This window comes from Nymphaea colorata, chromosome 9 (assembly GCF_008831285.2).
Source record: "Nymphaea colorata isolate Beijing-Zhang1983 chromosome 9, ASM883128v2, whole genome shotgun sequence".
NCBI classification, from domain to species: Eukaryota; Viridiplantae; Streptophyta; class Magnoliopsida; order Nymphaeales; family Nymphaeaceae; genus Nymphaea; species Nymphaea colorata.
The window spans coordinates 5112555-5125276 of record NC_045146.1 but is presented as its reverse complement, the minus strand read 5'-3'; the positions used below and the strand labels follow the sequence as shown (position 1 = coordinate 5125276).

The window sequence follows — 12722 nt, the reverse complement described above, 5'->3', positions numbered from 1 at the left end:
AGCACTACCCCTTACTATGTTCACGAAGAAAATGCAGTTTGTGTGGAACGAAAAAGCAGAGAAGAGTCTTCACTAAGCTGAAGGAAGCCTAATTTTTAACTAACATTTGCAGTGGAATCTGATGTATCAAACGTCGGAGTACGAGCAGTGTTAAGTCAGAATAAACACCCAATTGCCTTCTTTAGTAAAGCAATGGGAGCATCCCTCAGTGCCAAATCGGCATATGAGAGAGAACTGATGGCCATTGTTATGGTAATTATGAAGTGTTGACATTATTTGCTAAGACAAAAGTTCACAGTGTTGACACACCACAACAGCTTGAAATTCTATCTTCAACAACGCACACCCTCGCCGATACTCCAACGATGGATTGAAAGTTAATGAGTTTTGATTTTGATGTGCAGTTTCGCAAAGAAAAAGAGAACTGTGCGGTTGATGGCCTATCACGGGTTGTTGAATAGCAAACAAACACCACCCTACTCACATTGTCGAGGGTCCAGATGGATCTGTGAGATCGAATTCGGGCGTCTCATCAAAATTCTCCTTCGAACGCATCAGGGATCAACTGCGATCTTCACCTCCCAAAATGTATGGATATGAATGGAAAGCCCCTTTACTTGCAATAGGAGCATATTTATTTATCCAGAAACAGACCTATCTGCTGCCCTCATAGACCATTCCATAATGAGAATTCATCAGTCCATGAAACGGCTGAAGGGACCTATCGCAGGATTCATCCCACCTTCTTTTGGTATGGCATGAAAAGGGCCAATCGAGAATACATAAAGAGCTACGATGTGTGCAACACAATAAGTATGAGACGATGAAGCAGGTTGGGCTGCTGCAACCCTTGCCCATTCCAGAGCAGATTTGGGAAGATCTTTCTGCGATCTCTGTTGAAGGGCTTCCGCTCTTGCAAGGAAAATCAATGATCATGGTGATGGTAGAGCGCCTGTCAAAATACACGCATTTTGTGTCATTGTGTCATCCCCACACAACTAAATCAGTAATCAAAACCTTTCAAGAATATGTGGGATGGTTTCATGGCATGCCACAATCTATCACAAGTGATCGCAATCCACTTTTTTGAGTGCATTTTGGAAGGAGTATTTTCAGCTACAGGGTACTAAGTTGCAAATGAGAACTGCGTACCATCTGAAAACTAATGTGCAAACAGAAATAGTTAATAGGTGTTCAGAAACTTACTTGCGTTGTTTTGCAGGGCAATGACTTGGGCTGATTACCTCTCTTGGGCGGAATTGGCATACACCACCCATTGGTACTCTTCATGAGTGATATCTCCATTTAAGGCAAACTATAGGAGACCTCCTCCGTACATCAGAAAGTACCAACCAGGATCAGCAAGAGAGGAAGAAGTCGATCTACAACTTAGGTATCGGGACACTGTGTTGAAAGACTTAAAACAACATTTGGGAGCTACCTGTAACCGGATGGTGTTACAATACAATCGCAAACATAAGGAATACCAATATAAGGTTGGTGATTGGGTATATTTGCACAGACCAGCACAGGGAGCAGGGTTCTGCCTGCCCAAGGAATATAACAAGCTTGCCCCACGCTACAATGAGCCCTACCAAATACAGTGGAGCGTGGGGGCACTTGCTTACGAACTACAGTTCCCAGAGGGCAGCGCAATACACCTAGTTTTTCATGTCTTCAAGCTAAAACCTTGCCAGCTTCTATTGCAAAAGAACAAGCGAATACAGTTCCAATCCTTGAGGGACAACCTTCCATGTGTCCCTACAGACGACTAGGGACCAGAAGGATAAAAAATAAAGAAAGAGAGGGGAGGAGTGGCTAATTCAATGGATTCAAAATGATGATATCCCTGCAACATGGGAACTGGCGGAAGATATCAAAAAGAAGTTTCAAGATTTCACGCCTTGAGGACAAGGTGTTGCTGGAGGGGGGGATAAGTTGTTAAGGCTAAACCTGAACCGAGCCACTGCCCAGTTTATCTCATTATTTTCATTATTCTTGTTTTAGATCTGGGTTGTGAGTCAGGGCAGCGACTGCCTCCCCCTCCATTGCTCCGGCGACGCCTCGCCAGTCATTGCTAATGGTTCTGCCTCGCCGGGCATCGCCGGAGCGGTGAAGGGGAGGCCACAGCCTCTCCCCACCCCTTGCAAACCACAGGCATCTCTCGTTGCCCGTGCTGTTTTTTTTTTTTTTTAGTTACCAAGATTAGTGAAACATATTCAATTGGCATAAGGGGAAACGCTATATATATATATATATATATATATATATATATATATATATATATAAATAAATATGTTAAACAGAATTAAAAACCCTAGTACACAACACAATCCTTTTTAGAAGCTGGACTTCTAAGTGTGCGTGAGTGGCTGTTGGCCGACGCTAACACGGGCTATTCTCCTATTGAAATGGAGAGATGTTGGATTTGGATTGAAAGGTATTTGTGTGGTTTAAGTTGGATTTGGATTGAAAGGTTGTGTGGTTTAAGTTGGATTTGGATTGAAAGGTTGTGTGGTTTAAGTTAGATTTGGATTGAAAGGTATTTGTGTGCTTTAAGCGGACGCATGTTTGAGCCCCCAACATACACCCCCACCGCCCCAACTTCTTTCTCTTTCACTCACTGTACCTGAACACCTCCCTATCTTGAGTTCAAATAACCTCACTGGTTCCAGATAGAAACCTTGTCGCCCTAACGGCTTAGATGTTCGGCGCCTGGTTCGCCAAGAACTCTTACTAAACATCCTAACCTTTACCATAGTGAGCACCAACTTCCCAGTGACACATCGCCAGTGCTAGCACACGAAAATTATCTTCATCAACTCGCGCCAGCCTTATTATCGGAGCCTCTGGATCACTGTGTAGAGTTCAAAACTCAGAGTGCAGGCTTTAAGCTATACCTATAAGAAAGATATCTTTCGTAGGCAAAGAAGAGAATATGGAAAGTTCAACACAGGTGTAAAACATGAAACAAGAGAAAAAGAATCATAACTTTGCTATTACAAACACGTGATACCGCATTGTTTGTAAAGCTTTCCTTCACAATACATACAATACATTAGAATGAAATATCAAAACGCTCTATTCCATAACGTTGGTATGCATCTCTGATTGATAAACTATTTGATGGGCATATATACACTTGTTATAAGGTTGCTGTACAAAAACGAGAGTGGAACTCATCAGAACTCCAGACCAGAATTCAACTGGATAGAGAAAGCAGCTCTTCCATGATTCGTAGTAGGAACTTCCATACTCAACACTACTCCAGCATTTCCTGCATGTCCATTCCATTTTGATCTGCCAAGCTTCACAAAGCAAGCAGACACATGGAGCCACGATGAAATGAGCAATATGCCAAGAGATCACCAAAAGGAATAAAGGAACAAAACAATGTCACGTTTCCACTTTTGGCAAAATGGTCAAACCTAAAGAAATGTTTGATTCTACTTAATTAATAGCCCTAGGTGTCCATGCTGTGCAGACTTACTGCTATTGATGCAAATGCGGAAGGCTGCGTTGTGCAAGCATAGCCACATATCAGGTTTAATTTCTCCCTCACAGAATGTATAAGTTCAGCCCTTAGTCCAGGATTACTTCCTCCAAAAGTAGGCGAGACACTGCACAAGCAAGTGAACTAGTGTCAAACTTCAGTCTTTACATTCCAATTTCTGATGCATAATTTATACGATAAAGACAAATCAAGCTTCAATTAAATAGCTTTTGAAGGTTTTCCTTGGGCAATACAAGGTGGTTAAATACACACGAACAAGTGCACACACTGACCACCAGCTCAAATCATGAGGAATTGTTCATTTTACTCATATGGAAGACAAAGGCCTCCCAACTTGCATGACAAAAAGCGTTTTCGTGGAAGACCCACCAAGTCACAAAAACGGTTCCAAAGGAAACCGACACCCTCAATTTTCATGAAACAAAAAACGTCTTTTATGGAGAAAAGAACAGGACAATTTGCTGAACCAAGTTACTTGCAAAAACTGCAGCAGGTGCATGTCTCTTAGCCATTAAAAGGTAAAGGCATATGCAGGGTCAACAATCTTCATAGAAGTGAGGATCAGCTTGGGAAGAAAAGCTAGTTCATTTTAAATTCTTTTGTGCTTTAGTCGGCAGTGCTTTGCAAAGTTGCCTTCTAAAATTCCATAGCAAGATCTAGTCTCCTTGTATTCTTCACTTTTTTTATATATATTGTCTTGTTTACTGGGGAAATCATTTTTTTCAGAGTATAATTCTTGGAACTAAAAGAGTTTCAGCCATGAGATGTTCAAGTTTAGAAACTTTTGTATATGTGACACAAGAACCAGTAAATCATTTTTTTAAGAGTATAATTCTTGGAACTAAAAGAGTTTCAGCCAAGAGATTTTCAAGTTTAGAAACTTTTGTATATGTGACACAAGAACCACTATGATAGAAACTCTTCACCATATTCTCTACTATTAGTCAGGAAGTTAGTTTGAGGACATAACAAACATTGAAAAAAAAATGCAGTTACACAAGCATTCATCAAGACAAAGTTCTCTCACTTGTTGCTTGTCTATTCAGTTTAATGGCACAAGTAAGATACCTGAACTGGACAGTAGGCCTAACCATGAGACCTGACCTTTGCCATGCCAATGCTTGCATTACTCCAAGAGATAGAGACTTATCTGGCCATTGAACGGTAGATGTAAAGCGTGTGCCTCGCTTGTTCTGGAAGCCCAAATACAAAATGAAAACATCGTAGACTTAAATTGAATGAAAAGGGAAAGGCAAATCCCAAATCAATCATTGGATGTCAAACAGCATGAGGTTAAAAGATATAAGTTAGGCCTGACAGCCATTGGTACTTCTGCCTGAGGAGTTCATCAGGGTGAGAGAAAAATGAAATGCTTAAGCCTGAAAAATGCCTTGCCCATGAACAGAAACTACAAGATTTAGAATGTGCCATGAATCTCTAACCTTGCAAGAGAAGCTAACCCTTGTTTCCCCTGGAAGGCGACCTTGTGCTTGTAGCAGACCACCAAAGATGGGTAAGAAAGCACTGGCAGTCAATCCCTCACCAGCAACATAAGTAAGCTGTCCGTTAGGGAACTGCAAATCCATAAATGACTGGAGAAAGAAATCCATGTCAGATCAACACTCAAATTGGTTCATGCTTACACCTAAACAAACAAGTTGCAGCAGCAGGAAATGCTATGCATAAGTCATTCAACAAATAATAGTCATCCAACAAATTCATTTAACAACATTCACTCAATCAACGCAACAAGCTCTGGCAAGAAACTTGGGAAGCAATATGTCAAAGACCAATAGCTACAATGAAGTCTAGCACAACACCACAGAGAAGAGTCAAGAAACAACAGAAATCTAGAAAAAAAGAAAAAATCTGAAGGAGTTGATAGGTAACATTACGTTATAATTTATTCACGTGGGTACGTTATTCACTATGAAAGTTACGAGGGCATTTTCCTCTTCCCATACTAATAGTAGCTGCGGAAAATGTGCAGCCCTCTGGAAAAAGAAGGTCTACCTGTTTTTAAAAGTTAATTAGTAGGCCTGAAAAGGAAATTTTCCATATCTTGCAGATCCGGCTTGAACAGTATAGAGTCCAGAAACTGATGGATTAACATACACTAACAGATTCTCTCCCTTGGGCATTACATGTTCAGTGATAAAATGCAATTTTCAGTGAAGTATAGCAGGTTAGTCCATAAACATATACTTCTATCATGTGTCTGATCACTAACTCTCAAAACATAGTTTTCAAAGTTGCAAAAGGGGAATCATGACTATCAACCCAAACAGTGGACTCCTTACCAAGAGAGAAAGAGGAGGGAAGAAAAAGAAGCTGGCTGCTTCCATTTCTTAGGACCTCCTTTTCTACTTTTTCATCATCATCGTCTATTTCTTCAATATTTTAACAGGGCATAAGTTATTTGCCTTGTTATTCTCAAAACTTCACAGAGTTCTTGTGAGTCCTCATTAGGAACAGGAAACCACAGCATTCTTCTGAACCCTCGTTAGAAACAGGAAACTAGGTAGTTGAGGCCCTCTAACTTATATGCACAATATTGCATTCAACAAGGCAGCACAAACATGAAAAGTGCTCACGCAAAAAAAAAAGGTAGCTAAAACCCATGTTAGAGACCTAAGTTTAGCATAAAAACTAGTTTCAAATACCTTTCTTTTAAGCTAAATCAAGTTGGTTGACGTGTTTTTAGTGCCATGCAAATGGATCATAAAAGACACAGTGAAATACACAGAGTATGCTGTTGAGTTTATATTTGTCATACAAATCATAATATCAAGAATGCCAATTTCATCTTCATTAGTGGATTTGCTAAAAACAACTAACACATACATATACAACAAGTAACTGCAGCAGTTATGTTATTAAAGCATAAATTTCAAGCAACAACCATCAAAAGAAAGCAACAATTGGAATAGTGAAAAATCTTGTTACTGTTGGGCAAGATCAAACATAAATCACTAAGAAATGCGAAAAGCTTAAGCCACAGAAAAGGCTTCATAATCTCCTTCAGAATAATGTAATGATGCCATATTTCATTTCACACTTACACAAGCCAAGGGGTTGAGACAAATCATTGACATCAACAGCCATCTTCTCTGCTTTGACCATAAGGCTGGGCAGATTGAGTGCACACCATTCTGTAAGCACACGGTTATCAGAATAGGTGGAAGTTATGGCAAGAAAGGGAAAGAGAAAGGAAAATAATATTTATGCCAGTTCAACCAAAATATGATGAAACCATTTACAAACAATTTCCTCCTCCAAATTATAAAAGAATTGATGTAACAAGTTACAAAACACATATTCTACCAGGAGGGCTAAAGACAGAGAACGATATTGTGGAATAGTTGTGTTCAGCAAAGTTCAAGAAATAGGGTCTCCCTACTAGTTGCTTGATTGCAGCATACTATCTGCCGTAACTCCACAAATATAATGACGATTTAGTTTTAGAATCATATACTTTTGTACAAATTATCAAACACAAAATGGTTTGGTTACATCATTATCTTCATGATATGATTTTATACTTCAAAACTCTGTACAAATCATGGTATGGTACGAAGGACAAAGTATACCAATGTCACAGACTCACTAAGGTCAACAAGCGGCATCACCAACTGTTTTGAGCAAGAGATCATTAACAAGCTATGAGTAGACTAAGAGAGCATTACAAATTTCTGTCAAGCAAAGAAATGGCTACTCTGGATGTCATATTTGACTAAAAATATGTCCACAGTATCTAAAGGAAGTAAACTTCAATGAAAGGATTAATAGCTAAGCCTAAAATTTGAAAATAAGATGTTAGACAATAGACACAAAGAATTTCATAGTGGTAACAATGGACTATTTCTTTTCTCATAGAGCTGCAAAACTGAAAAAAAAAATCAGTCTATGACTCTATAATGGAAAAAAAAACTTTCAAGTATTTGTCAAATGGACTATTTTCAAACCTTGAACATCTACATATAGCACCAGAATGCACAGCTATCTCTCTTAGATTACACTTACATATGGATATTATGCAAACAAAAAAAAATTGCTAGGGAATTTGCATAGCATTCTCGCTGTTTAGTAAGAATGATATGGTGATATATATTTGCCGCTAACGAGGAAAGGATTTTGTCAATATCAAACATATGTGGTTAACAGTTTTCCAATAATATTTCTATTTTTGAGAAATTTTTGGAATCAGAGTGACAAGTCCAACACTCACCAGCAGTTCAATCACAAAAGTACAACAAAAAGCTCAACAGGTTCATTTTTTCTTTGAGGAAAACTATTTAAAGATACTTTGCACACTGTACAGATCTAACCATACCTTCCTGTCAAAACCATACCAAAGCAAGTGTTGCTTTGACAAATGAACTGGCAGGAGCAATGTTGTATCACGAACAAAAAGAACAGGTCCAAGTTGAACAAGAAAGAGAGGGGAACTATCATGTCCAGATGTGGAACTCCCATGAGATGCCTCCACCCTCCACAAGTCACCCCTTGCAATGACAGAACTTTCAATACCATTGGTCCTACTATCATACGTGGATGTAATATTTACACTTCCCTGGTTCCAGAACAAGCCATAGGGCTAGTGAATATCTTTTCATATAATAATGAAAAACATAGCAAAACAAAATATAATATTTGAAACATCAAGAAACCACAGACAAAAAACAAAAACTAAAGACAAAAAAAAAATATGAAGAGTATCAGAAAGGCAACCTGAAGGGAACCTACTCATGTAAATTTGTAATCTTACCAGAACATGTCTCATATTTGGCCTTTCCTCAATCTTATATGGTTACCTTCAGTTTTGTGCTGGACGTTCACTAAACAAATTGACATGGTTCCAGACATTGCACGAAGGCTGACAGATCAATATGGGTCTCACCAATTTTCACAACATTGTCCAATATTTTTGTTTATCAGATCCCATCAATTAAAACCATCCTATGTTCAGGAGAAGCTTACGTAAACAGATGTGCCAGATGAAATATCAATCTGCATTTATATCCTATAAACATAGCAGTTACATGCAAAACTGAAGAATTGTTAATGATATAATATATACACGTAGAGCTGCTGGGTAGGTCCACTTAATGGACAGTATGATGGAAGTTCAGATCAGTTCTGTCCTCCCCACGCAGTATGCACCCTAATGTTCAGGATGCAAGAAGTTCCAGCTTGCTGCTTTGCACAAACCTGATTAGGATCTGCATGAATTTAGCGTGGACAAGTCATGGCTTGTTCCTACCATTTCTTACCAGCCCATCCAATATTGTTTTTCTTCTATTTTCCTTGAGAAACATATCTGATTTGTTGAAGCTAATTAAGTAATGTTGCCCTTGACCTCTTGTTGGTACCAAGAGACAATCCTATGGCCCGTGACCTTCCCCTATTTATCTATCTTCTCTTGCAGATTTAGAACTTACATGGTGATACCTACAAAAGCACAACTAGTAACCAAAACGTCATAAAATAGCATTCTAAAAACATCTAGTATGCATCTTTATGAGTAGCAATAAAATCCAAAGAAGAAAAGGAAAGGCCAAATTTGTGATTGAATTAAATTTGGCAAGATTCATAACCATCAATCTAGCTTCTGTAATTCCAGCTGACGTGAAGGCATAACAAAGTCAATAAATTATGCACTGATACTGACTTCTGGATCGCAATTGAATTGAATTAGCAAACACTTGTAAATCATTAACTTAGCTTCTCTAGTTCCAGAAAACATGATAGCATAACGAAATCAAAAAATTATGCACTTGAATAAGAATCGACGTGTTACATATCTATACACCAATCACAAGAACATACAGAAAAAGGAAGAAAAAGGACAGTCAAACTGATTTATCGGGTTGTTATCAACCATAAACCAAAAAAAAAAAACACTCCAGTTCAGTATAATGCCAAAAGATATGGAAGTAACAATTCTGAGCAGAATATGCATGTGCGTACTGCTTAGCCCCAATAGCAATACAGATTAATAAGAAGCAGACCTGAGATCTGGCAAAGCGCCCTGTAGAAGAAGACCTCACGCTGAGGCCAAAAACTTCTTCCTCTACCGACTCCTCCGCTTCCGGAATCGACAGATTTCCCATCTCCATACCGGAAAACGATGAGTCACTTCGGCCGAATTCTCTCCATCCGCCGTGGTCTTTCCCCTCTTCCTCCCTCTCGAATTCAAGTAATCCGCTGATGGGACTACCACCGCCCTGCTCCGGCCTCATCCCCAGGATCTCGACCTTCTCCTCTGGCCGGAGCTGCGGCAGGGGCGGCAGCTGGTGGAAGAAGTGCTCGACCATGCCGCCCACGTAGGCGCCGAACTCCGCTCCGGCGCGCCCCAACCTGTTGCCGATGTCGAAGATCGCCGAAACCCCGTCGCCGCCGGAGTAACCCTTTGGAAACCCCAGGTTGGGAGCCTCCGTCTGGGGCATGGGAGGCCAAGGAAAAGCGGTGGGCTTGATGTGCGAGTTGAGGAGGCAGGTGAAACCCTGCGCCATGGAGTTGAATCTGTCCGCTATGTCCTGCCCCTGCCTCTGCACCTCCTCCCATGCTTCCAGGGACCTCTCCATCGACACCGCCATCTCTCTCTCTCTCTCTCTCTCTCTCTCTCTCTCCCCCCTCTCTCTCACACACACAAAAGGAAAAAAAAAAAAAAAGGAACTAGGACTCTGAAGGTATCCCCATCCCCGTATAGTAGCAGAGTTTTTTAGCACAAAACTAGGGTTTCAGAAACACACACACTCTCTCTCTCTCTCTCTTTCTCTCTCTCTGTGGCTGGGGTTTCTGATGCAATACTCTGCGAAGAGAAATCACAGTTTCTAACGACTCACTGCAACTCCCCCTCTTGTGAGCGCGCGCGTGCCTGTGGGAGGGAGTGGTGGAGCGGATGGTGAAGGCGGTAAGGGTTAGAATGGGAAACGCAGAATATGGAAGCCGCTTCGCTTGTGACGTCTATCCGCCTTTCTGGTGAAGCGATAAAGATGAAAACGCGGGATTGAGCGCTTCGCACAAAAATCTTCCCGTTCTTTCGCTAAAATCTCCAAGTCTTTATCACAAATGACGAAACCTTCCCTCCCGTTTCTTCCTTACCCAACCTTCTTCCATGTCAGACCGATAGCGATAGAACTCATAGAAGCAGAGGTGCGTACATTTCGGTCCCAGGAGAAGTTGGCTACTCGATGGTCCAGTTATAGAATGGCAGGTGTAGATCTTTTTTTTTTCTTCTTCTTTTTATTATTATTAGAATGTTTGATATATATATATATATATATATATATATATATATATATATATATATATATATATATATATATATATAGAGAGAGAGAGAGAGAGAGAGAGAGAGAGAGAGAGAGAGAGAGAGAGAGAGAGATCAACACATGATTGAACGAACCCAAGATAGCCACAGAATTTAATGTGTTTCCGAGATAGTTAAGAGGCTTGATCAAGCAAGAAGACTTGCCACATAAAGTGTCTTTGCTTCGTTAGGCACAAAGGGCGTAGTACTGGTTTTAGTTGAAGTGTTTGGTTGTTTCACGTGTTTTACATTTATATTCGCAAAGTGAGGTTAGGTGTATCCTTTGTTTAGTAGACTTGAGCCAAACATACCCCAATTTACTAGCAAATGGCTGCTGTCCCCTGTGAGGGAGATGTCAGCCCCCACATACTCAAAAAACTAAAATAAATCACTAAAAACTGTGATAATTAAAGTCTAATCTTTGATAGACTTTAAAACAATGACTGGAACCTAAAAATACACACCCTAAACTAGCAAAAATCACATTGAAAATGAAAGACATCAAACCTGCAACTGCAAGGAACTCCAGCTAAACTAATATACACCTGGAAGATTTGTACCTTAACTGGCAATTTGCCGAGCAACGTAAAAAAAAGGAGAGCAGTCCACCACCTAGAAACAAGGGTAGACAATGAGGTGGGTACCCGCTGGTGATGGCCCTGCTTGAGCTGACTATTTGACATTCAATCCATATCGAGGATTCAAAACAAAAAAAATCTTCTTAGGGCTGAGTTGGCCCGAGAGTCCAGGGCCTGAACTCTCTCTCTCTCTCTCTCTCTCTCTCTCTCTATATATATATATATATATATATATATATATATATATATATATATATATATATATTGACATGATGCTGGCATACAAACTTTTGATGTGTCGCTGATGGCTCCCTCATGTGTCGCTAATGACTCTCCTAAATACTTTTAGTATATTGCCGAGTGTTTCTAAGATATTAAAAATAAACGTTAAATACTTTTAGTATATTGCCGAGTGTTTCTAAGATATTAAAAATAAATGTTAATGGTTTCAAATAAGGGTAGATATGGAATCGGGTGCCACGAAAGTTTTTGAAGTTGACAGTTTGGGCCCTGCCCTGGGTCAGGCTTGAGCTGCCAGCGAAAGCTTTAGGCTAGCCCAAGCCCGGCTTTGTCAAGCCTTGAAGTTGGCCCAGTCCGATGCCCAACCTTATCTAAAAAACTTCTTAAGAAAATGAGATGGATGTAAAAATGCTTATAGCTCAATGAAAGGGAGTATTGCTTAGAAAACACCATGAAACGTCCCTCTGAAAGGTATAGTTATCGTCTTAAAGTGCAATTTTAAGAGGTGAGGGCATTTGGATGGCACACTAAAACAAACAATTTTTGTATGTATAAAATGGTTTTCATTCCAATGCCATTTCAGGCACGTTTGAATAACATAAAAAACCAATTTATTAGAACTAATTAAAAAAATCAAAATTTTAAATTACTTTTGAGTGTGTCACCCAAACACTATCTAAGAAATTTATTTAAGACAAGTTTGATTATTTTCTAAAAGGTGGTTAAAACAAAAAATATTTAAAAATAACTCAATATTGACACCAACTTCATTCAAGGCTATAGATGCCCACAGTAGTCTTTTTGAATTCCCAACAATTGTCAGATAGAGGACTTTACTGGCTTTAACAACTTAAAAGGAACACGAAGCCTCTATGTTATACTGCCATTTGGCAACAACATGTGTTAGGTTAGTGTTCAAGGTAGTATTTTTTTGGTTGCAAAACACCTCATAAGTGATTATTTTGTAACGAGAACAATTTGTTGTCATTTCATGTATCATTGGAAAAAATTTATAAAATATTAAAATACTGTGTTTCATAGATTTGCCTCAAGATCAGAGGGTTTCATTGAAATA

The 12722-nt window shown here is 39.5% G+C and overlaps 1 protein-coding gene and 1 long non-coding RNA gene across 2 annotated transcripts; both read right to left on the bottom strand.

The window, feature by feature from the left end:
- Positions 1-597: 597 nt before the first annotated feature.
- Positions 598-2230, bottom strand: LOC126410347 (uncharacterized). The gene is made up of 2 exons (XR_007574167.1): positions 1207-2230; positions 598-952 (listed from the first exon to the last, which is right to left on the bottom strand). It is a non-coding gene; the product is annotated as an uncharacterized LOC126410347 (long non-coding RNA).
- Positions 2231-2973: 743 nt separating this feature from the next.
- LOC116260822 (uncharacterized) lies at positions 2974-10683 on the bottom strand. The gene is made up of 7 exons (XM_031639333.2): positions 9526-10683; positions 7848-8087; positions 6577-6666; positions 4957-5106; positions 4583-4707; positions 3491-3620; positions 2974-3308 (listed from the first exon to the last, which is right to left on the bottom strand). The coding sequence occupies exons 1-7, from the start codon at positions 10111-10113 to the stop codon at positions 3183-3185; spliced, it is 1449 nt and encodes a 482-aa protein (XP_031495193.1). The 5' UTR covers positions 10114-10683; the 3' UTR covers positions 2974-3182.
- Positions 10684-12722: the final 2039 nt, after the last annotated feature.

Bases quoted from the DNA above. Each gene is read 5' to 3' on its own strand.
- LOC116260822 (XM_031639333.2), bottom strand. From the start codon at position 10,113: ATGGCGGTGTCGATGGAGAGGTCCCTGGAAGCATGGGAGGAGGTGCAG. The intron at 6,667-7,847 runs GTATGGTTAGAT...GTGTGCTTACAG, and splicing joins GGTATGGTTTTGACAGGAAG to AATGGTGTGCACTCAATCTG. The intron at 4,708-4,956 runs GTTAGAGATTCA...TTGGGCTTCCAG, and splicing joins GGGTTAGCTTCTCTTGCAAG to AACAAGCGAGGCACACGCTT.